Genomic DNA, 23,967 nt, shown 5'->3' on the forward strand with positions numbered 1-23,967 from the left:
AAGTTACGTACGTCACATGCACATATCGACACACGCGTACGGGCAAGCAATCAAATGTTTGGAATCCAAAGCTAGACTCACCGTAGTGCGTCTGTTATCCTGCTCAAAACACAACACAACCTCCTGGTGTTGCTGTTGCTGTAGTCCGCCGCTCCACCGATCGCACCTACAACTTTCTTATTTACAGTCTCCATTGTCCATTAAACAAATTGCTCAATCGCTTTATTAACAAGCGGTAACTGGTTGTAGTTCAAAAAGTAACGCACACACATACACGAGCTGCTGTTAGCCAAAAGTCACGCTCACACACACTCAAGTTCTCCGCCAACTCACTCGCGCATGCGCGTTCCCCAAACTCTTAAAGACACAGTACACTAATGCAAATATCACAGATATTACAGTATTGTACTTAGCCGCTAAGATCCCACCTACAACGTTCTTCTTTGCAGTCTCTATTGTTCATTAAACAAATTGCAAAAGATTCACCAACACAGATGTCCAGAATACTGTGGAATTTTGTCGAAGAAAACAAGAGGCTTTTCTATCGGGTCCGATGGGGTCCAACCACTTCCGTTGCTTTTGTGACGTCACGCGCATAAATCATATCCAAAGGAGTTTTTCAACCGAAAGTGTGGCGGGAATTTTAAAATTGCACTTTATAAGTTAACCCGGCCGTATTGGCATGTGTTGCAATGTTAAGATTTCATCATTGATATATAAACTATCAGACTGCGTGGTCGGTAGTAGTGGCTTTCAGTAGGCCTTTAAAAAATGTGTCTCCTCAGTTCCCAAATGTTTACTGAGCGTTGTTAAAAGGAAAGGCCATGTAACACAGTGGTGAACATGCCCTTTCCCAACTACTTTGGCACGTGTTGCAGCCATGAAATTCTAAGTTAATTATTATTTGCAAGAAAAAAAATAAAGTTTATGAGTTTGAACATCAAATATCTTGTCTTTGTAGTGCATTCAATTGAATATGGGTTGAAAATGATTTGCAAATCATTGTATTCCTTTTATATTTACATCTAACAATTTCCCAACTCGTATGGAAACGGGGTTTGTAAAAGCCCTTTGAGTCACTGAACGCATCATAATTAAATTATCCCCTCAACTCCCCCCGAAATGGATTAACTCGCTGGAATAAAAACGACAATATAACATACATCCATAAACGTGGACGCATGTGAAAAAGTGCAATATATTTATCTGTACAGTAACCTATTTATTTATTTATATATGCACCTTATTGCTTTTTTTTATCCTGCACTACCATGAGCTTATGTAACGAAATTTCGTTCTTATCTGTACTGTAAAGTTCAAATTTGAATGACAATAAAAAGGAAGTCTAAGTCTAGAGAAAAGCGCTACATAAATATAATTCACTTCACTTCACTTGGTTTGAAAAATATTGCGTCGCTAAATTAGAACATGGTTTTCATTATGTTTTTGTATCCAGCAAATCAAATTGGTTTCCAACACAGAATGAAATAAACACAACCGGATGTAAACAGTGTGCCTTATAATGACCCTCAAATTTTGATTGCAGTATTGCTAAAAATGTTTGTAGAATAATCGTTTAATTGACATTTTCTTTTCATAACACAGAAACACTCAAAACAAATAAAGCTATTTTGCACTCAGCATTGCTAAGCATGGGTATTTGAGCATATCAACTATGGGACAATAAATAATAGTTTGACTGATTAATTGCTGTTTTCATTTTTAGAAAATATGAATGTAATAGAAAAAAAATCCAAGGGAGCAAGAAAGCCAGAACAAATGTCATGTTGTCACAATTGATTATGAATTCCACACAATTAACATAATTACAAAAAAAAAAAAATTACTAATTTGATCTTTTGAATCAATTTGGTAGGTACTAATTCCCGGTACTTGGGAATTAGTACCCAAGTACTAAGTTTTCTTGTTTCTTCAAAATAGCCACCATTTGCTCTGTTTACTGCTTTGCACACTCTTGGCATTCTCTCCATGAGCTTCAAGCACACCTGTGAAGTAAAAACCATTTCAGGTGACTACCTCTTGACGCTCATCGAGAGAATGCCAAGAGTGTGCAAAGCAGTAATCAGAGCAAAGGGTGTCTATTTTGAAGAAACTAGAATATAAAACATGTTTTCAGTTATTTCACCTTTTTTTCAAGTACATAACTCCACATGTGTTCATTCATAGTTTTGATGCCTTCAGTGACAATCTACAATGTAAATAGTCATGAAAATAAAGAAAACACATTGAATGAGAAGGTCTGTCCAAACTTCTGGCCTGTACTGTACATCAATAAGACATCATTTAAGACCTCATTTAAGCCCAAAATATGTAGAATATATGCTTCGAAACAAAACAAATCTGCTGTATCGTAAAGCACAATCTTTGAAGCGCAACGTGGTGAGGGACGACTACGGTCAGAGAGAAGACGGAACATACGGTATATTTGTTCAATATATATCTGTATTGTGTAGTTATAATTATATGCTTTTACTTGTAAATGTATTGAATTGTGGACCCCAGGAAGACTAGTGGGTTGTTGTGGCAATCAGCTAATGGGAATCCTTAATAAAAATCAAAATCAAATAATAAACAATCCTTAAATGGGTCCGATTAAGACAACTTGTCTTACCTGTTGGCACCTGTTTCTGTGTATTTAGTCCCAGAAATTTGAACGAAACCACGGAAGTGTGGTGGATATATTTACCTTCCTTTATACTTCCTCCAAATGAGCCGTTTTAAATCTGAGTAGCTAGTGACGTATTTGTTGCTCGTACACCAGCAGATATATCCATATATGGTAAAGTTTTACCCGAATAACTTTTCACCAGTCTGCTATTCACACAAGTTCCTCCTTTTTCTTTATCCTCTTGTTGTGGGGAAGACAGGCTCGTACATGCACATGCATCCTCCTTTGTTGCCATTTCTAGTAGAAAGTAGCGTATAGTTCCAAGTCAGTAAACTCCATATGGAATCCCTAAAAACTACAACACAGATGACAGGGTGGAGACACAGTTGAAGTGGAGGCACATAAATAAGACGGCCCACAAAATGGCGCGGTTAGAAAAGACGGTCTGTAAAACATAATCTATGTATCATTTTGACAAAAAAACAAAACATTACATTTTACGTAGACCACAAGGAAGTGTTTTAAATGGAAGGACAAAAATCATAATATAACCTATTTTAGAGAAGTAATGCACTTTAACCAGTAAACTACTGGCCTCTGATACATGATTAATTATAATAATTCCAGGCACTATTTATCCTCGCTCATTCTGCAGCAAAATATGTTGCTGGAAACTCAGCACAATATTTTTCTGGAAACGTATCTAAAGTGAACAAAATATGGAGCTTCCTAAGATTTCCAACTAAATCCCCATGAGAACACAAATAGAAACTTGGCAATAAAACCCCCATAACTATGATGGAAAGCCAGCCTACGTACTGGTGTGTGTTCCCTTGTGACAATAACACTTTAAACCATGTTCCATATGTACTTTGTGTATGCCCTATAGATTTTCGTGGTGTAAGACAGCCCAACAAACTTTGCTATATTCACATTTACGTACGTGTTGTCTCCATAGAGACTTGTTTTCTGCATATAAATAGGCAGCGAATGCAGGGAGAACAAACAGGAAGTCAAAGAGGAGACGTTATGCACTACCATCATTTGGCACCCGTACAGTGCACAAGGAATAGAACTAAACACTTCTATGACACCAACTGCCCGGTAATATTTAAGGGGTTTGTGGAAGTAGCTTCCTAGCAGCTCCACTGTAGACACGGCACAAGAGCCAAGCGTGCAGTTTTAACAAAGTTTTTAATGTGCACATATTTGAGTCCAACTTATTCTCCAGCAGAACGGGACTTTTCAGTCACGTCCGTATCCTCTCTCCCCTCCTGCTCCCGGCCGCTTACTGTTAAAGACAACAGATGATTAGATTAACACGTACCACCTGTGAAATCGAATCACCTGCCAGCTGTGTCTCGCCGTCAGCACTGCCACGCCCCCGTCTGATGGTGCTCTGTCCTCAGCACCATGGACAGAGGCGGTGACCTTTGCTCCTGCAGGCAGCGCTGGCAACATCTCCCTCCACAGTGTTGAATTTTAAACTCGTCAGTTTGTTGAAATATACAGCACAGGCCAAAAGTTTGGACACCTTCTCATTCAATGGGTTTTCCTTATTTTCATGGCTATTTACATTGTAGATTGTCACTGAAGGCATCAAAACTATGAATGAACACATGTGGAAACATGTTTTATATTCTAGTTTCTTCAAAATAGCCACCCTTTGCTCTGATTACTGCTTTGCACACTCTTGGCATTCTCTCAATGAGCTTATAACAAGCTTATTGGTGTGTTTTTTGGGACAGGCGAAAGTTAAGTCTGAGAAAATGCGGTAGTTTATAAATTAATTGTTGTTTCTGTGCGGCCTGGTAGCAAATGGGTCACGGACCGGTGGTTGGGGACCACTGCTCTATGGCATTGGCATGAGGATAGCCTTTATTTATTTTACTTATCCCTCATTGGGGAAATTTCACGACAAAACAGCTGTTTCTGTAGGCAACCTTCTGATGTTTTTTAAAAAAAAAATAGTGTACTTCTTACTGCTATTGCGAAATTGTTCTCGTTGCTCCTGTCATTAGCTGAGCGTGTGGTCAAGGAGAGCTATGTTTTTAATACACTTCAATAATTGATGTCACCACATGACCATTGCTGGAGAAATACCACCGGTATATAGGAACACATTTACGCCCCACTGGGTATTGAAACATATCAACAGTGTACAAAACAGGTTATGTTCTGGTGCATTTAAAAATGTATTAAAATGCATCAGCAATTAAAACATATTTTATGTGGTACTGTCAAAATTAAAATAGCAAAAAACTAATTAAAAGTGAAAAAATTAAACATTTGAACTCACAATTTGTAGCAGCTATTCAATGCCATATAAGCCAGTGGTACCCCTCGTCGTCGGCTTATTCGAGTGGAAATGGCGAGCATTTCCCCATTTCATCGCCAGAACAGCTGAGCTAGCCTCCGGGGTTGGCCGACATCGTCACACAAATGTAGTTTCTCTTTAAATATCCTTCTTGAAAATGGCCTTGTATATATATATATATATATATGTATATATACGTTTTGTTCTCCTTCTTTGTGAGTCAACACTTCCTGCTTCCTGGTAAGTCGCAACTTGTGAATGGATACTCACTTCCGAATGACAAGTGAGTATCCGATCACAGTCTCGTTAACATCAGGCTACCGAGATAGGCTACTGTCAACAACTTGTGATCTGATTGGCTATCACAACTGTCTCTCAACTCTGTGTTCTCAAATTCATCCGCTAATAGTCCCGATTATTATCCAATCACAGGACGCGTAAATGTCACGTTCAACCTGAAGTCATCTACAAGGCCTTGCTGACAAAAACTTGTGATCTGATTGGTTATCGCAACTGTCTATCACCTGTATGTCCCCGTTCACTTACAGTACACAGACGCCCGCATTGTTGATTCTGAAGGCCCCTGGCAGATTTGATATAGCATGGCAACATAAGCTAGCTGAATTCTGATTGGATACAAACTAAAACTAAAAACAACAGCATTGGAACGAGCACAATATGACATGAAGAGAATATGAATACTTTTAGATATTTAGGGAAAGTAAATAAAAAAATAATGTTATCTTTACTCTAAAGCAGGGGTGTCAAACTCAAATACAGAGTGGGCCAAAATTTAAAACTGAACAAAGCCGCAGGCCAAGGTTGAACAAATTAACCTTTTAATAGGAACCCAAACAAGTTTTGCATTAAATATTGAACAAGCAAGGCTTATATAACGTTATAATGACATGCAAAATCGAGTTTCAAATAATAATAATAATATATAAAAATATCAATGGCATATCAAATACAATTTAAATAAAAATGTAATGCCTCTTTTCTATTTGCAGCCTTCTGAAGTAAATATCAACATTAACTTTTTCCACAGGCTAATACATTTGAAAATAAAATAATGAATAAACCAACCATTCAGGACTTTAAACTGCTCAGTTTGCAACACACTGACCTAATCTGATCAGATACCTGCCATCTTTTCTTGGATGATAGTTCATTAATGTCGGGGCTCAGGCTTTGAGCTGAGGCAACCTTCATTATCGAACGAAGGTGTTCATCAGTCATTATATCTTGTAGTCCACCCGGACCACAGTCTTGGGGGCGTGCCTTAAAGGCACTGCCTTTAACGTCCTCTACGAGCTGTCGTCACGTCCGCTTTTCATCCATTCTAACAACGTGCCGGCCCAGTCACAAGATATGTGCGGCTTCTGTACGCACACACACGTGAATGCAATGCACACTTGATCTACAGCCATACAGGTTTCACTGAGGGTGGCCGTATAAACAACTTTAACACTGTTAGAAATATACGCCACACTGTGAATCCACATCAAACAAGAATGACAAACACATTTCGGGAGAACATCCGCACCGTAACAGAACATAAACACAACAGAACAAATACCCAGAACCCTTTGCAGCACTAACTCTTCCGGGACGCTACAAAATACACCCCCCGCTACCACCAAACTCTGCTTATGTTAGGCCAGCAGAGAAGGCCTTGCTGGCCCTGACGGCACACCACTGCTTCAATCATTATAGAAGTTTGAAATACTTTGTTTTGAAATCTAGAAGAGAACAGCTTCTCGCCAATTACTGCCAGATTTGAATTATCACATCGCTCTCTTTGCAGTTTCGGTAAATTAAATCCTGGGCTATAATTAGAGCATGTACTGTCTATCAATATTTTCTCCCAGCCATAGATTGTACTCTCAAAGTATCCTGCTTCAAACCTGGAAATACATCAGTCTTCCAAGTGTTTCTTACCTATTTGTAATCATCTCTGTTACTTTCTTCTTCCTTCACGAAACATTCTCCTCAAAAACCACAGCTACTATTTATCTGATCCTGAGCCATTTCCCACCCCTCCTCCCCCTTTTCTACCTCAGTTCCCGTTCTTTTTCACATCTTATGCCAAGCTGCCGCTCAGCTGACTCTGAGGCACCACATAAACCACCGCTCACTACAGTGCTAAAGAGATATTTTTTGCTGGGAGTGGGGTTAGTATCTAATCTATGCACACAGCATCTGACAGGTACCTGAGGTCCATGCATAATGAATAACAAGAAATACATGATGAAAAAGTTGTCTGCAACTGGGCGCCATCTGTGCTAAGGAAGTTCTATTTGATGCGCCTTTTTCTCTCTTTTCATACCAGCTTTTTTCCTATTTTTTAACCGAAAGCTTCTTTTGTCAATGCATTGTTTGTAAAGCAGGTATAAAAATATTTTGTAGCTGAAAAGATTCAACTTAAAACGTTTTTCTCTTTTGGTCTTTGATGTTTATAGTTACCGAACTGTTTGAGAGTGAAGTAATAAAAAAGGGGAGTGAGAGGAATAAGACACACTTTATATACTTTTGTATTCCACAACCTTCTTTCCTTTACTCTGTTGTCAGTTCAGTAGGATATCGATATTTACTTCGGCATACATTTTTGGCAGCATTTCTCGTGCGAAATATGGCATTGGAGAACAGTTTTGACTTGGGCTTACATGGTAAACAACGCAAATTAATGTTTTATCCGGACGCATACATTTGTCTAAATGTGGCCAAGTAGACACATTGTGGGTTTCCTGGACATTGTCTACATGGCTAAAAGAAACATCTAAGGAAGAGAATCCCTCTTCCATCTTCCACTAGTTTTTTAAAAATATAAATCGCCTGCTTGAATATTCCCTCTTCTCTTCTACGACTCTCTCGCCGTCATTTGGGATGTCTGTTGTGATTTCCCTTCCTGGTTCCATGACCCGCCCTATCTTGCCTCTGTCTCTAATATTTTGCCTTAAAGGCCTACTGAAATGAAATTTTCTTATTTAAACGGGGATAGCAAGTCCATTCTATGTGTCATACTTGATCATTTCGCGATATTGCCATATTTTTGCTGAAAGGATTTAGTAGAGAACATCGACGATAAAGTTCGCAACTTTTGGTCGCTGATAAAAAAAGCCTTCCCTGTACCGGAAGTAGCGTGACGTCACAGGTTGAAGAGTTCCTCACATCTGCACATTGTTTACAATCATGGCCACCAGCAGCGAGAGCGATTCGGACCGAGAAAGCGACGATTACCCCATTAATTTGAGCGAGGATGAAAGATTCGTGGATGAGGAAAGTGAGAGTGAAGGATTAGAGGGCAGTGGAAGCGATTCAGATAGGGAAGATGCTGTGAGAGGCGGGTGGGACCTGATATTCAGCTGGGAATGACTAAAACAGTAAATAAACACAAGACATATATATACTCTATTAGCCACAACACAACCAGGCTTATATTTAATATGCCACAAATTAATCCGCATAACAAACACCTCCCCCCTACCATTTATATAACCCACCAATACAACTCACAACACACTCAATTCCACAGCCCAAAGTACCGTTCACCTCCGTAAAGTTCATACAGCACACATATTTCCCCAAAGTTACGTACGTGACATGCACATAGCGGCACGCACGTATGGGCAAGCGATCAAATGTTTGGAAGCCAAAGCTGTATACTCACGGTAGCGCGTCTGCTATCCAACTCAAAGTCCTCCTGGTTGTGTTGCTGCAGACGGCCGCTAATACACCGCTTCCCACCTACAGCTTTCTTCTTTGCAGTCTCCATTGTTCATTAAACAAATTGCAAAAGATTCACCAACACAGATGTCCAGAATACTGTGGAATTTTGCGATGAAAACAGACGACTTAATAGCTGGCCTCAATGGTGTCCCAATATGTCCGCTACAATCCGTGACGTCACACGCAAACGTCATCATACCGAGACGTTTTCAGCAGAACATTTTGCGGGAAATTTGAAATTGCACTTTACTAATCTAACCCGGCCGTATTGGCATGTGTTGCAATGTTAAGATTTCATCATTGATATATAAACTATCAGACTGCGTGGTCGGTAGTAGTGGCTTTCAGTAGGCCTTTAATCTCAACCAATGGTGACTCATCATAGTAAACAACCAACCAATCATGGATGTTCTTATACATGCAAACGTCTTGGAAGGAGGAAGGAGAGGGGTTTAATAGCCCATTAAGAGTGTTGAGAGGGAGTGAGAAGCGGGGGAGAACAAGGAACACAACAAATAAGCCCAGTTTGGTCATTTTAACGGTAAATAAATTATATATCGATATTAAGATATTTTCTTAATTCATATCTTGTTTTAAAATATATCGATATATCTTACAAACTCGATACATCGCACAGCCCTAATTAAAGGCCTACTGAAATGAAATTTTCTTATTTAAACGGTGATAGCAGATCCATTCTATGTGTCATACTTGATCATTTCGCGATATTGCCATATTTTTGCTGAAAGGATTTAGTAGAGAACATCGACGATAAAGTTCGCAACTTTTGGTCGCTGATAAAAAAGCCTTGCCTGTACCGGAAGTAGCGTGACGTCACAAGTTGAAAGGCTCCTCACATTTCCCCATTGTTTACACCAGCAGCGAGAGCGATTCGGACCGAGAAAGCGACGATTACCCCATTAATTTGAGCCAGGATGAAAGATTTGTGGATGAGGAACATGAGAGTGAAGGATTAGAGTGCAGTGCAGGACGTATCTTTTTTCGCTCTGACAGTAACTTAGGTACAAGCTGGCTCATTGGATTCCACACTCTCTCTTTTTTGTATTGTGGATCACGGATTTGTATTTTAAACCTGCATATAGAAACAGACGAAATAAGCCCCTGACTGGAAGGATAGACAGAAGATCAACAATACTACCAAACTCTGGACCTGTAACCACACGGTTAATGCTGTACCGCCTGGCGAAGCCTAGCAATGCTGTTGCTAACGACGCCATTGAAGCTAACTTAGCTACGGGACCTCGACAGAGCTATGCTAAAAACATTAACTCTCCACCTACGCCAGCTCTCATCCGCTCATCACGACCCGTGCTCACCTGCGTTCCAGCGATCGACAGCGCGATGAAGGACTTCACCCGATCATCGATGCGGTCGGCGGCTCGGAGACGGAGGAAGTCAAGGTGAGGACAGCGGTGCGCGTTGTAGCTTTCGACGACACCCCGGCCGCCATCAGAGTCGGCAAGAAACATATATTCCCCCAAAGTTACGTACGTGACATGCACATAGCGCCACGCACGTACGGGCAAGCGATCAGATGTTTGGAAGCAAAAGCTGTAATCACGGTAGCGCGTCTGCTATCCAACTCAAAGTCCTCCCTGGTTGTGTTGCTGTAGCCAGCCGCTAATACACCACTTCCCACCTACAGCTTTCTTCTTTGCTGTCTTCATTGTTCATTAAACAAATTGCAAAAGATTCACCAACACAGATGTCCAGAATACTGTGGAATTTTGCGGTGAAAACAGACGACTTAATAGCTGGCCACAATGCTGTCCCAATATGTCCGCTACAATCCGTGACGTCACGCGCAAACGTCATCATACAGAGACGTTTTCAGCAGAACATTTTGCGGGAAATTTGAAATTGCACTTTACTAATCTAACCCGGCCGTATTGGCATGTGTTGCAATGTTAAGATTTCATCATTGATATATAAACTATCAGACTGCGTGGTCGGTAGTAGTGGCTTTCAGTAGGCCTTTAATCTCAACCAATGGTGACTCATCATAGTAAACAACCAACCAATCATGGATGTTCTTATACATGCAAACGTCTTGGAAGGAGGAAGGAGAGGGGTTTAATAGCCCATGAAGAATGTTGAGGGTGAGTGAGAAGCGGGGGAGAACAAGGAACACAACAAATAAGCGCCGTTTGGTCATTTTAACGGGAAATAAATTATATCGATATTAAGATATTTTCTTAATTAATATCTTGTTTCAAAATATATCGATATATCTTACAAACTCGATACATCGCACAGCCCTAGTTAAAGTCATGTTTACCTGCGCTACGCCTACCATCTCTGCATGTTGGGGTTCAAGACCAACAGTACTATTTTTTTTCTTCCACGATGTCCCATCATCCCAAAATGTCAGCGTCGCGAGACAGTTTTCACTTGAGGTTGCTGCCTCGCCCTGTCGGAGTGAACTTCTTCTCCTGATTGTCACTCATGCCGCTACAAGTGCAATCATTAACCCGTATCGGAGTGAAACGTGGTGAAGAAAGCCAACGTATACGTGACACATCACCATTTGCTCACCTTCCAGATGGTTTGTGCTTCGTGTCGATGATTGCGGATTGTGTTGCGAGCCACATGTCGTCGGTTGGCCTGCTTGAGAGATGACAATGTCGTCCTCATCGCTCACAGCTCGGGTCCCATCTTTGCCGCCGTCGCCTTCACGGAGGAGCATATTTTCTAATTGGACTGCTTGTCATTTCGGTAAAGGCCTGGAAAATGATACTGGCAAGTAAAGGAACATTGTGGCAAGCTCGGTCTCTGACAGCCAAATGGAATGTTGAAAAATTGAAGTGTCTGCGTGTTGGGTGTCATGTTACTACCTGTTATGTATCAAGGAAGTGATTAATAGTTATTTTGTTGGATGAGTGGAATATCATATGTATTCAAATGTATTCATCATATCAGCTTTCTTCACGTTTGACAAATCATGTGTTCACAATGTCGTTGGCAGACGGCGATCTTTTGAAAACCATTGACGGAGCACACTTGGAGTGTGGGTTAAAAGGCCATCCTTCATTGGCTCCCATGATGCACCTGCTTCCGGAGAATGTCCTTGTGTCCAAAGATGAGAACATTCCTGGTCTAGCACCTTCTCCAACAGGTAAACTCACCACTGACATTAAAATCATTATTCATAAACAAAGAAAGAGGAAAAAAAGAGAAAAAAAAAAAAAAAAACAAGAAAAAAAGAAATAATAATACATTAGTAATAATAATAATCAAAAATAAAGTAAAATATAAACAGATACATATATATATATATATATATATATATATATATATATATATATATATATATATATATATATATATATATATATATATATATATATATATATATATTAAAGTTTAAAGATATATATATATACACACACACATACATATAAATATAAATATTTATATACATACATACATACATACATACATACATACATACATACATACATATACACATATAGGGAGTAATCCCTTTTTTTTTTTTTTTTTGCAGTACAATCACTAATTCGAAAAAGTAAAGTCAGGTTTATGGGGCGTAACATAGTTGACCCGATTTTCCCAGTATGAAGTAAATTTCTCCAATTTATAATTAATAAAGGCAGTTATCTTCTCCATTTTATATATGTCCATTGTTGTTTCCATCCATTGCTTCAAAGTTGGGCTCTCCTGGGATATCCATTTCCCAGTAATGGTCTTTTTACAGGCCACCAGTAGGATATTCATTAAGTGTTTATCTTTCTTCAGCCAGTCCTGAGGTACATGTCCATAAAACAAAGTTTTACTTTCGAGGGGTATTTCACGTTTGAAAATATCCTGTAGGGCTTGGTGTATCTCTTTCCAATAGTCCTTTATGGTGGAGCAGTCCCAGAAAACATGGTAGTGATTTGCATTTGAACTCCCACAATTTCTCCAGCAGGCAGGGGAGTTGTTATCATAGTGAGACTTCTGAGAAGGTGTAATAAAAAATCTAATCAAACTTTTCCAGACAAACTCCCTCCACTTGGGTAAGCTGGTACAAGTCCATTGATATTTCCATATTATTGTCCATTCTTCCTCAGATATAGTTATCCCTCCTTCCTTCTCCAATTTTGTTTTGATATATGAAGTTGAATATGATTTCATATTCAACAGACCCTTATACAAGCATTAAACAGTTCTATCAATAATTTCTGAATTGTAGGCTTTTGTGAACAGTTCAATCAAACATATACTCGTCTTTGTGACACTTTTCACCTTCATATTAACAAAATGCCGCAACTGCAAATATCGATAGAAGTCTTGGTTTTCTAATATATATGACCTTTTAATAGTTTCAAAACTAAGCATTTTTTTATCTTTCATTACACTACATAAAGCTGTTATACCCTTAGATATTTTAATCGATATATTTGTAGATACTACTTTGTTTTTGTTGTTGTTTCTTTCTTTTTTTGGGGGGGAGGTGGGTGGTATGGGTGGGATACAAACAAAAATATTTGGACATTTAGGGCAGACAATAGATATATGATTTATGTGAATATGATGTAAAGGATAGGAATGTCTGATGCTGGATGTCAATAAAAAAAATAATAAAACTGGCGAAGTTGGTAGAGTGGCTGTGCCAGCAATCGGAGTGTTGCTGGTTACTGGGGTTCAATTCCCACCTTCTACCTTCCTAGTCACGTCCGTTGTGTCCTTGGGCAAGACACTTCACCCTTTGCCTCTGATGGCTGCTGGTTAGCGCCTTGCATGGCAGCTCCCGCCATCAGTGTGTGAATGTGTGTGTGAATGGGTAAATGTGGAAATACTGTCAAAGCGCTATACAAGTATAACCCATTTATCATTAATTAAAATAAAAATAAAAAAAAAAAAATGAAAAAAATAAAAAAATCATTATTCAATGTTTGAAATCCAGAGTGCTGCATGGATAATTATGTCTTTTGTCTAAATATTTTTTGATATTTTGTCAGATCGAAAAAAAATATAAAAAAAATTCAGTTGGTAGAAATGGGAATTGCGGCATTGCTCTTTTTGGTCAGTGAAAAAGTACATTGACACGAGTCAATGGAAATGGAGGTCGCAACCCAAAATACTAACACAAAAACTAACAATTGTTTTGATAGACGACTGGTCAGTGAATTTCTTTTCGATTAGTCAAACGTTTATTTCCGTACATGTGACTTGAAGATTAGTTTTAAGACCTATTAAAGTAAATAAAATTAAAACAAAAGAAACAGTGAAAAATAAATCAGCAGATTTAAAGTGCAAGATGTCCTGTAAACATGGCAATCAGTGCAAAAAGTAGTTTTATTCAGTACTGTAGAGCTAAAAGTGTAAAGATGAACATTATTGGCTGTCCAGTAATTACAATTTTATTAAGTGACAATAACAAATCCTTGTCGATTAATTTTTACACGAGACGTCGATTCGGTTCTAGAATCAGAATCAGAATCAGCTTTATTGTCATTACGCAGGGTAACGAGATTGAGGCCATTCCATACAGTGCGATAAAACAAGTGTACACTCTATACAGAGGGTGAAATGAATATGTACATGAATATCTACATGAAACAGGGTGGTTGGTGGAATGGGTTATTGCACTGAAGAGAAGGCAGTTGTGAGGGTCAATGGGGAAGTCTGTTCAGGGTGGTTATGGCCCTGGGGAAGAAGCTGTTTTTTAGCCTGTTCGTCTACCTCTTGAAATAAATTGAAATTCAATTATTTGGTCTTTTGCATGCAAAAACACCATCATTTTAACATTAAAACATGCTATTAAATATGAAAACAAACTTGTCGATCAACAATAAAAGCAATACAATAGAATGTACTACAATAAATGACATTAGTTCTACAAAGTAATATAATATTATTGTAAATAATTTACCTTTGAGAGTGGACTTCTACGGTATCTCCTGCAAGCTGCTTCCCCGTCAATCACACCATCAGCAGCTTTTCCATATTTTCATGGATACACCGTTGGGAAATTATTTTAACGACCCTGACTGGTGTTATTACAGCCTTTATCGACTCCTGCTTCAGTGTGGTGCAGACTTCAAGATTCAAGATTCAAGAAGCTTTATTGTTGTCCATTCTTTAACATGTTCAAGACACATAAGAACTGAAATTTCATTTTCGGCACAGTCCCACTAAGAGCAGACATATGTTACAAGGGGACAAGACGGGGCCGCCAACGGATCAGCCACTTACAGCGCTCCTTAAAAAAGGTGGGAAAAATGTGACATTGGGAAAGGGGGAAGAGTAAAAAAAGTATCAGTCTAAGGCTGGACCAGACTGGGGTCCAGACTGAGTCCAAGGAAAAAACCTCACATAGCATAGCACACATAAACATGATACATGTAATCGCAACAGAGGGGGGGGGGGGATTTGGGGCCCTGGTGGCCGGCTGCCGCTATAAAGCGCTACTCAGCCATCCACAACCCCGAAGAGGAATTAAGCAGTGGTGAAGGCATTGATTGGGGGAGGGGCGTGTGCGTGCATGTATGCCCAATTAACTTGGGTGAGATGTTGAAATGTTTTTGTGGACTGGGGCCGATCTCAAAGTTCGACACCAGGTGTTATTGGAAAAAAAGGAAGGTCAAAAGCGTCCATCGTTGAGGAGTCCTCGGGGGAGTTCTTCAGAACAGCCTGTTCCTGATAGCGTCAAAGCCATTCGAGGGAGTCAAATCGTAGATTAAGATGTTGTTTTCTTCGAGCAGTCGAAACAATGACATTCCCGCTCTGTGTCCGTCCGTGCTGGTTCTCTCAAATTCAATTTAATTCTTCCTTCTCCATGATGAGATCCATTTTGCGATTCAAATCAGAAATCGCCAGTCTGTGTTCCCACAGCCCGACCCAATCCTTCCATTGCGATGAACAGCCGTCGGGCTCCTTGAGTGGCTGCCATCGTCTTCCGAATTTGACGATACACCAGAGCAATGCCCAGCCCAATCAGCAGGTGCCCCGCGATCACGGTTCCAAATAGGTAGATGTCTTCCACGTCCTCGATGGAAAGGACTGAGAGGCACATGATTCTCCATTTATCCCAGGAGTCTCTCACGTACCCCGCAGCAATTGTTCCATCAGGGCAGCCAGGCTCCCCCGAACCTCTTTTCCTTGTCGAAAAGACTTTTGTCAATTGCTTCGAGAGTCCAGCTGATCATATCCATGTTTGATGTTTAGATTTGAGGACAGCGCAAAGAAAGAGGCTTCAAAAAAGTTCAGACAGGACAAGGACACAAGAAAGCAAGCAGGGAAGGAGGGAGCGGAGAAAAATGCGACCGCCCTCACCAAGAGGCTTGCTGTGCTTTGTTCGTACTGCTCTGCCAAGTCGGCTACACGCACCCCTTGGTCATGTTTTTGGATGATTCCTTTCTTTAATTTAATGAAAATCCTCCGCTTCTTCTCAGCACTGTCCTTTACACTCACTTTCTTCCAAACCCATGTTTGGAAAAACATAGTTATGTCTTGTTAGCTCATAGGTAATGCTTTCGAGTCCGACACCGGATGTTTTGGTTGGATCTTACAAGGTTCGCAGTGACATTCATCAAAAACCTACAGTATGAACTCATAAGCTGAAGTATACCACTGTGCTTTTAAGTTCCTACTTGATTTTAAAGTAACATTATAACATGTCTTATATGTACTATTCAAAGTAAATTACTGTTTAAAAACCTATTATAGTAAATTTTGCATGAATGGGCTCAAATATGACCCGGGTCAACCTATCTTGTGCAATGTTCTAAAGGAGACTTCAGGAGCTTGCATTATGTACATTTTTCATGGCTTTTAACCCCGACCTCTTTGCAAACTTTTTTTCAATCATAAGTTTAAATGTCTAAAGTGCTCAGGAAGTGAGTTACTCGGGGGGAATGTAATGAAGTCTGTCACTTCCTTAGCCGCAATCATTGGGAGTTTGTGCAAGGTATGGCAACAGGCTAATCCTCTTCATGTTCTGGGTCTGTGAGCAGTGGGAGACCTAAGCTTCCTTTTAAGACCCACAGCCACTGGCTTGATATTCACACCCGCTTTCAAAACAATGCTCTGGAGACAACGGCTGCAATCAAATTCTCAGTGGCCGCATTTACTGCTGTTGAAGAGATTAAAATCACAGTGTTGATGTTCTTTCTGTTGTGCTGGAGCGTTGAGATTGTGTACTTTTACTGTTTCATCCAACGCTTCAGTTGCTCTCTTCAGCCAAATAAAAACAATCAGTTATTTCTGTGTTTGTTTGAGGCGGTCACCGGTCTTTTGACACAAGGACACACAGCAATAGAACGGTCATTCTGAAGTAGTTTGAGATGCAGTCTGTTGTCATTTTATCAACTCCACAAGATGGCAGTAGTTACATTTGAAGTATCATGAATGGTCAGCATCCAGCATGCCCTTTAAAATGTTAGTCATGCTAATCAGCCGTTAGTGTGAAACTCATTCGGTCTCTGTTATTCTTAAAGTCCATTCTATGTGTCATACTTGATCATTTCGTGATATTGCCATATTTTTGCTGAAAGAATTTAGTAGAGAACATCGACAATAAAGTTCGCAACTTTTGGTCGCTGATAAAAAAGCCTTGCCTGTACGGGAAGTAGCAGACGATATGATATGCGCGTGACGTCACCGGTTGTGGAGTTCCTCACATCTGCACATTGTTTACAATCATGGCCACCAGCAGCGAGAGCGATTCGGACCGAGAAAGTGACGATTACCCCATTAGTTTGAGAGAGGATGAAAGATTTGTGGATGAGGAAAGTGAGAGTGAAGGACTAGAGGGCAGTGGGAGCGATTCAGATAGGGAAGATGCTGTGAAAGGCGCCGTGGCAGCCGTGGGCGTGGCAGGACCACTCGGCCAGGCCCAACCGCAACAAGGGATAGAGCCATACCGCTTTGAACCCGACGCTATTTTATTGTTAATTTATTTCATTGTTCATGGAGTAGTCTATGACTATGTCTGTGAGTATGACTATGGAAACTCGAAATCAAGATCCTTACCCTCTTCCTTTCCCTTTTGGCAAATGCAGACCTCATGTGCATGGTCTGTCCACTAGTGGAGGGGATGGGGTGGTCTGAACTTGTCGAAGCACTGGCACTGGGAGCACTGACAGTGACACTGCCACAGATGCCTGGCCGTGGTCTGTTGAAAATAGTTGGCCCCGCACCTTTCTTCAGCACCAGTCGACGGGTGGGGGCGATGCCCATTTTTTCCCCTTCGCAAGGGACCCTCTTCGAAACACGATCTTTCAAAATGATCGCTGCATAATACACTGTACTTTGTGTGTGTGGTGCAATCCAACCGTGTTCACTTGACCTCTCTGTTCCATAGTAAAGCTTGACTGTCATCTTTCAACAATGAAACACCGGCTGTGTTTGTGTTGCTGCAGCCCGCCGCAATACACCGCTTCCCACCTACAGCTTTCTTCTTTGCTGTCTCCATTGTTAATTGAACAAATTGCAAAAGATTCACCAACACAGATGTCCAGAATACTGTGGAATTTTGCGATGAAAACAGACGACTTAATAGCTGGCCACCATGCTGTCCCAAAATGTCCTCTACAATCCGTGACGTCACGCGCAGGCGTCATCATACCGAAACGTTTTCAGCAGGATATTTTGGCGCGAAATTTAAAATTGCACGTTAGTAAGCTAACCCGGCTGTATTGGCATGTGTTGCAATGTTAAGATTTCATCATTGATATATAAACTATCAGACTGCGTGGTCGGTAGTAGTGGCTTTCAGTAGGCCTTTAACCATTGCTTGGTGGTACGCATAGATGTGTACCAAACTTGTTACTTTTTAAGGAACCGGCCGAATTCCATCGAGTCACGTAGTGTCAAACAGTACCATATTTTGCTACTTTTGTTGTATATAACTTTTTCTAGATACAGTTACAAGTTTCCATGCCAACAAAGCAAGCATGCCTGATAGAAAACACTCAAAAGCACAGTAAGGCTCCACTTTTCAAAATTCACTTGCTCAATGCTAATTTACAATGGATATCCCATACATGTGCTACCAATTAGCATTAGCAATTTTAAACGGGAATTTCAACACCTCTAATTTTGGTAATCAAAACTACATCCAAGATGCACGTTACAATCAAACAGCTGATGTGTATTAAAAACAATACTTACAATATAAACAATTTGTAGCACTAAAAAAACAAGATTGGCACATCCAGCTTAATGGCAAAGACTACTTCCCGGTGAAGGCAACACCGTAGCCTATACACTACTGCCATCTTGGCAGAAGTTGGAACTGCATTTGAATGCAAAGTATACTATGTAATACTTGCAAATTACACTCCGAAGTGTAAGAAAACAAGATATAACAGCTGGACAGAACAGTTATCACTTATTTACACATGAACACACACAAACGTACTAAAAATGGGTATTGTTGAGTACCGGTATCAATTCTCAGGTACTGGAAATTGGTACTGTATCGGTTCAAATATGAAATGGACTCATCCCTAATATACGTAAGCTGTTCTCGCCTTTGGAAATTGCTCCAATTGGCATTCTGTAAAAAGCTATTATAGTTCCTATATAAGATAGTTCATCATAAAGGAAAAAAAGTTGTTAAATCAACCAAAAAACACGGAGAAACTGCCAAATGATATCTTTCCGCGATGAATCTCTTGTCCAAATTGAGCCGAGTCAACAACACGCTCGAGTTTGTCGTGACCACTTTGTCAAGGTATGTGTACATACTTGTACTGAACTGTAAAAGCTTGTTTATTAATTTTTAGACTTTTCTTATTCTCCATACACAAACATACCATCAGTTTTCTTTAGGAAACTTTGACATGGAATACAGTGCATATTGTGCAATGTTTAGCATAAAAAAAACCTTGCCAAACCCACACTGAACTAGCTTTATTTGTTTTTCAGAATTTTTTTTTTTAGCCTACCGTATTTCCTTGAATAGCCGCCGGGGCGCTAATTAATTTAAAACCTCTTCTTACTCCTGCGTTTACCAAAAGCATGCGGGATTGGCAAGCATGCGCTAATTATTTTAAAACCTCTTCTCACTCCGGCACTTACCTTATCATGAAAATCACATTTAATTAAAAAAACGTTATTATGGTCTTACCTTTAGGTATAAATGAGTCCATGCGCAGCTCCTATAGAAGTCTTCCTTATCTTTCTTCAGTTTTAAAAGTCTCTCTGTCTCGATGGAGATCTTCCTTTAAGTATTACCTCCTGCTTCGATTGAAAGTCCAGTTTAGAAAACGGTTTTATTTTAGTTTTTTAACCCTCCATGTTAAAAGTGCAAGCAAACAATGGCTGCTCACTCTTGCTGCGTGTTGTCTTCTTCTGCAGCACCGGTCTTCTGCAGTACCAGCAGTCGCAAGAAGGATCACTAGCGCCCTCTACCACCAGGAGGCGGAAGTCATTTAATGACTCATATTTGACCCGGCGGAAGTGCCAAGCATGCGCTAATTATTTTGCGAAACGAGTTTGACCCGGCTGTAATTCTAGGCAGGCGAATACTATATTCCCGGCGGCAATTCAAGGAAATACGGTAATCGTTATTTGATTTTTTTTAATGGTATCTGGCTTGTATATTATCCTCAAAGCCACCTGTGCAGCGGGTGGTGATTAACAGAAAAGTTCCCACAATAAAATGTTTCCCCCGCAAGTAGAGAAGTCCGATAATGCTTTTTTGCCGATATCCGATATTGTCCAACTCTTAATTACCGGTTCCGATATCAACCGATACCGATATATACAGTCGTGGAATTAACACATTATTATGCCTAATTTTGTTGTGATGCCCCGCTGGATGCATTAAACAATGTAACAAGGTTTTCCAAAATAAATCAACTATAGTTATGGGAAAAAAATGCCAACATGGCACTGCCATATTTATTATTGAAGTCACAAAGTGCATTATTTTTTTTAACATGCCTCAAAACAGCAGCTTGGAATTTGGGACATGCTCTCCTTGAGAGAGCATGAGGAGGTTGAGGTGGGGGGTGGGGCGGGGTTAAGGGGGGGGGTGTATATTGTAGTGTCCCGGAAGAGTCAGTGCTGCAAGGGGTTCTGGGTACTTGTTCTGTCGTGTTTATGTTGTGTTACGGTGCGGATGTTCTCCCGAAATGTGTTTGTCATTCTTGTTTGGTGTGGGTTCACAGTGTGGCGCATATTTGTAACAGTGTTAAAGTTGTTTATACGGCCACCCTCAGTGTGACCTGTATGGCTGTTGACCAAGTATGCATTGCATTCACTAGTGTGTGTGAAAAGCCGTAGATATTAGGTGATTGGGCCGGCACGCAAAGGCAGTGCCTTTAAGGCACGACCCCAATGTTGTTGTCTGGGTGGAAATCGGGAGAATGGTTGCCCCGGGAGATTGTCGGGATAAAATTCGGGAGTCTTCTGGGAAAATCGGGAGGGTTGACAAGTATGACTGGGAGACGCAACTGCTCTGTACTTCTCTCTACGTGCGTGTACCACTCCGTACAGCGGCGTTTTAAAAAGTCATACATCTTACTTTTTGAAACCGATACCGATAATTTCCGATATTACATTTTAAAGCATTTATCGGCCGATATTATCGGCAGTCCGATGTTTTCGGACATCTCTACCCGCAAGTGAAACCGGGAGGTGGTCGCAACCCAGCAATAGCAGTGGGTTGCCAGATGTTGAACACGCTCATCCGGTGGTTTTATGGTACGCAAACAACTAAAGTGGCAATTTGATTTTACAATCAATTCAAGCGGTGATGTGAAACTCATTGAAGCCTCTCTGTTTCCATGCCTTGTAAAGCCGCCGTGACCCGGCAAACATTCATAAAAAGCGACTATTAAGACGTTTCATATGGCGTCACATTAGTACCAAAAATCCAAGCGCGTAAAAACTGTTATCGCGCGCTGATTCTCCACTTCGTGCGCACGCGCGGCGCCTTCTTGCGTGCACGTGCGCTGTCTCGGTCTGTGCGCTGTCATGTTTCATTTTGGTACTTTGGGGGCGGGCGTGCTTAGACCGCCCCTTCTTTCTGATTGGCTTTGAAAAAAAAAGAAAAAAAAAAAGAAGAAAAATACATTTTCAAGTAGGTTGTAAAAAAAGGCAGATGAAGTGAAACTATAGCAATGCTTTTCTTTCCACTCTCTCATGCACACCACACAGATACTCATGTTATGAGAAGTATATTGTTTCAAAAATATTAACATTAATTGTTGATATTTTAAACATCTTTCAGATTACATTGCTCAAATTCAAAAACCACTTTACTACACAAATATTAGGCCCAATGTGCAGGATTATTCTATTAGTATTAGTTATTTTTATGTTTTATCATATCTTAGCTTATTTTTATGTTTTATCATATCTTAGCCTATTTTTATATGGTCTTATTATATTTATATTTCAGTTTTTATTGTATTTTATTTTATTTTATAGTTTTTCATATTGTAGTTTATTTTTATGTTTGATTATATCTTATCTTATTTCATATTATTTTTGGACTTTTACCTGATGTGTATTTTAATTATTTTTAATCCATTTATTTGATCATCTAGTGTTTCCTCAAAGAGCCCTCTGGATCTCCACATCCAGAGGGTTCCTGTGATTGGCTATTGTCATTGTGTTGTTATATACCGAGCTATACCGGGGCGGTATAGCTCGAGCTATACCGCCCCGGTATAGCTCGGTTGGTAGAGTGGCCGTGCCATCAACCTGAGGGTTGCAGGTTCGATTCCCGCTTCCGCCATCCTAGTCACTGCCGTTGTGTCCTTGGGCAAGACACTTTACCCACCTGCTCTCAGTGCCACCCACACTGGTTTAAATGTAACTTAGATATTGGGTTTTCACTATGTAAAGCGCTTTGAGTCACTAGAGAAAAGCGCTATATAAAATATAATTCACTTCACTTCACTTATTATTATTGTTGTTGTTGTTTGTTTATTTTTATGTACATGTTTGACTGTCTTCATGGGGTGTGGGTGTTATTTCTCATTTTGTTTTTAACTATGTAAAGCACCTTGAGCTGCATTTTAAATGTATGAAAAGTGCTTTATAAATAAAAATGTATTATTATTATTTTTAGTAATAGTACCCTTACAATCCCTCCAAAACAGTTCAATAACTTACCTCTTTTTCAGCCAACATTTTTTTATCCACTTCTTCCTCCGTAAATCTTGATACATATTGACGATGACCCGCCCTGCTATACTTCTGACGCGCTGTCGCTTTCTGCGCGCACGCTGTCGCTTTCTGCGCGCGCGCTGTCGCTTTCTGCGCGCGCGCTGTCGCTTTCTGCGCGCGCGCTGTCGCTTTCTGCGCGCGCTGTCGCTTTCTGCGCGCGCGCTGTCGCTTTCTGCGCGCGCGCTGTCGCTTTCTGCGCGCGCGCGCTGTTGCTTTCTGCGCGCGCGCGCTGTCGCTTTCTGCGCGCGCGCGCTGTCGCTTTCTGCGCGCGTGCGCTGTCGCTTTCTGCGCACGCGCGCTGTCGCTTTCTGTGCGCGCGCGCTGTCTCGGTCTGTGCGCTGTCATGTTTCATTTTGGTACTTTAGGGGCGGGCATGCTTAGACCGCCCCTTCTTTCTGATTGGCTTAGAGCAATCAGAAGTATAGCAGGGCGGGTCATCGTCAATATGTATCAAGATTTACGGAGGAAGAAGTGGATAAAAAAATGTTGGCTGAAAAAGAGGTAAGTTATTGAACTGCTTTGGAGTGATTGTAAGGGTACTATTACTAAAAATAATAATAATACATTTTTATTTATAAAGCACTTTTCATACATTTAAAATGCAGCTCAAGGTGCTTTACATAGTTAAAAACAAAATGAGAAATAACACCCACACCCCATGAAGACAGTCAAACATGTACATAAAAATAAACAAACAACAACAACAATAATAATAACAACACAATGACAATAGCCAATCACAGGAACCCTCTGGATGTGGAGATCCAGAGGGCTCTTTGAGGAAACACTAGATGATCAAATAAATGGATTAAAAATAATTAAAATACACATCAGGTAAAAGTCCAAAAATAATATGAAATAAGATAAGATATAATCAAACATAAAAATAAACTACAATATGAAAAACTATAAAATAAAATAAAATAAAATAAAAACTGAAATATAAATATAATAAGACCATATAAAAATAGGCTAAGATATGATAAAACATAAAAATAAGCTAAGATATGATAAAACGAAAAATAACTAATACTAATAGAATAATCCTGCACATTGGGCCTAATATTTGTGTAGTAAAGTGGTTTTTGAATTCGAGCAATGTAATCTGAAAGATGTTTAAAATATCAACAATTAATGTTAA

The 23,967-nt window shown here is 40.1% G+C and overlaps 1 protein-coding gene across 1 annotated transcript in view; it reads left to right on the top strand.

The window, feature by feature from the left end:
• nphp4 (nephronophthisis 4) overlaps positions 1–23,967 on the top strand; it is a 486,853-nt gene that overhangs the window by 69,802 nt on the left and 393,084 nt on the right. The window contains exon 7 of the mRNA XM_062054501.1: positions 11,662–11,811. Within this exon, the coding sequence (XP_061910485.1) occupies positions 11,662–11,811 (150 nt within the window). The remainder of the gene's footprint in view (positions 1–11,661; positions 11,812–23,967) is intronic.

The sequence above is a fragment of the Entelurus aequoreus genome, linkage group LG07, assembly GCF_033978785.1.
Source record: "Entelurus aequoreus isolate RoL-2023_Sb linkage group LG07, RoL_Eaeq_v1.1, whole genome shotgun sequence".
NCBI classification, from domain to species: Eukaryota; Metazoa; Chordata; class Actinopteri; order Syngnathiformes; family Syngnathidae; genus Entelurus; species Entelurus aequoreus.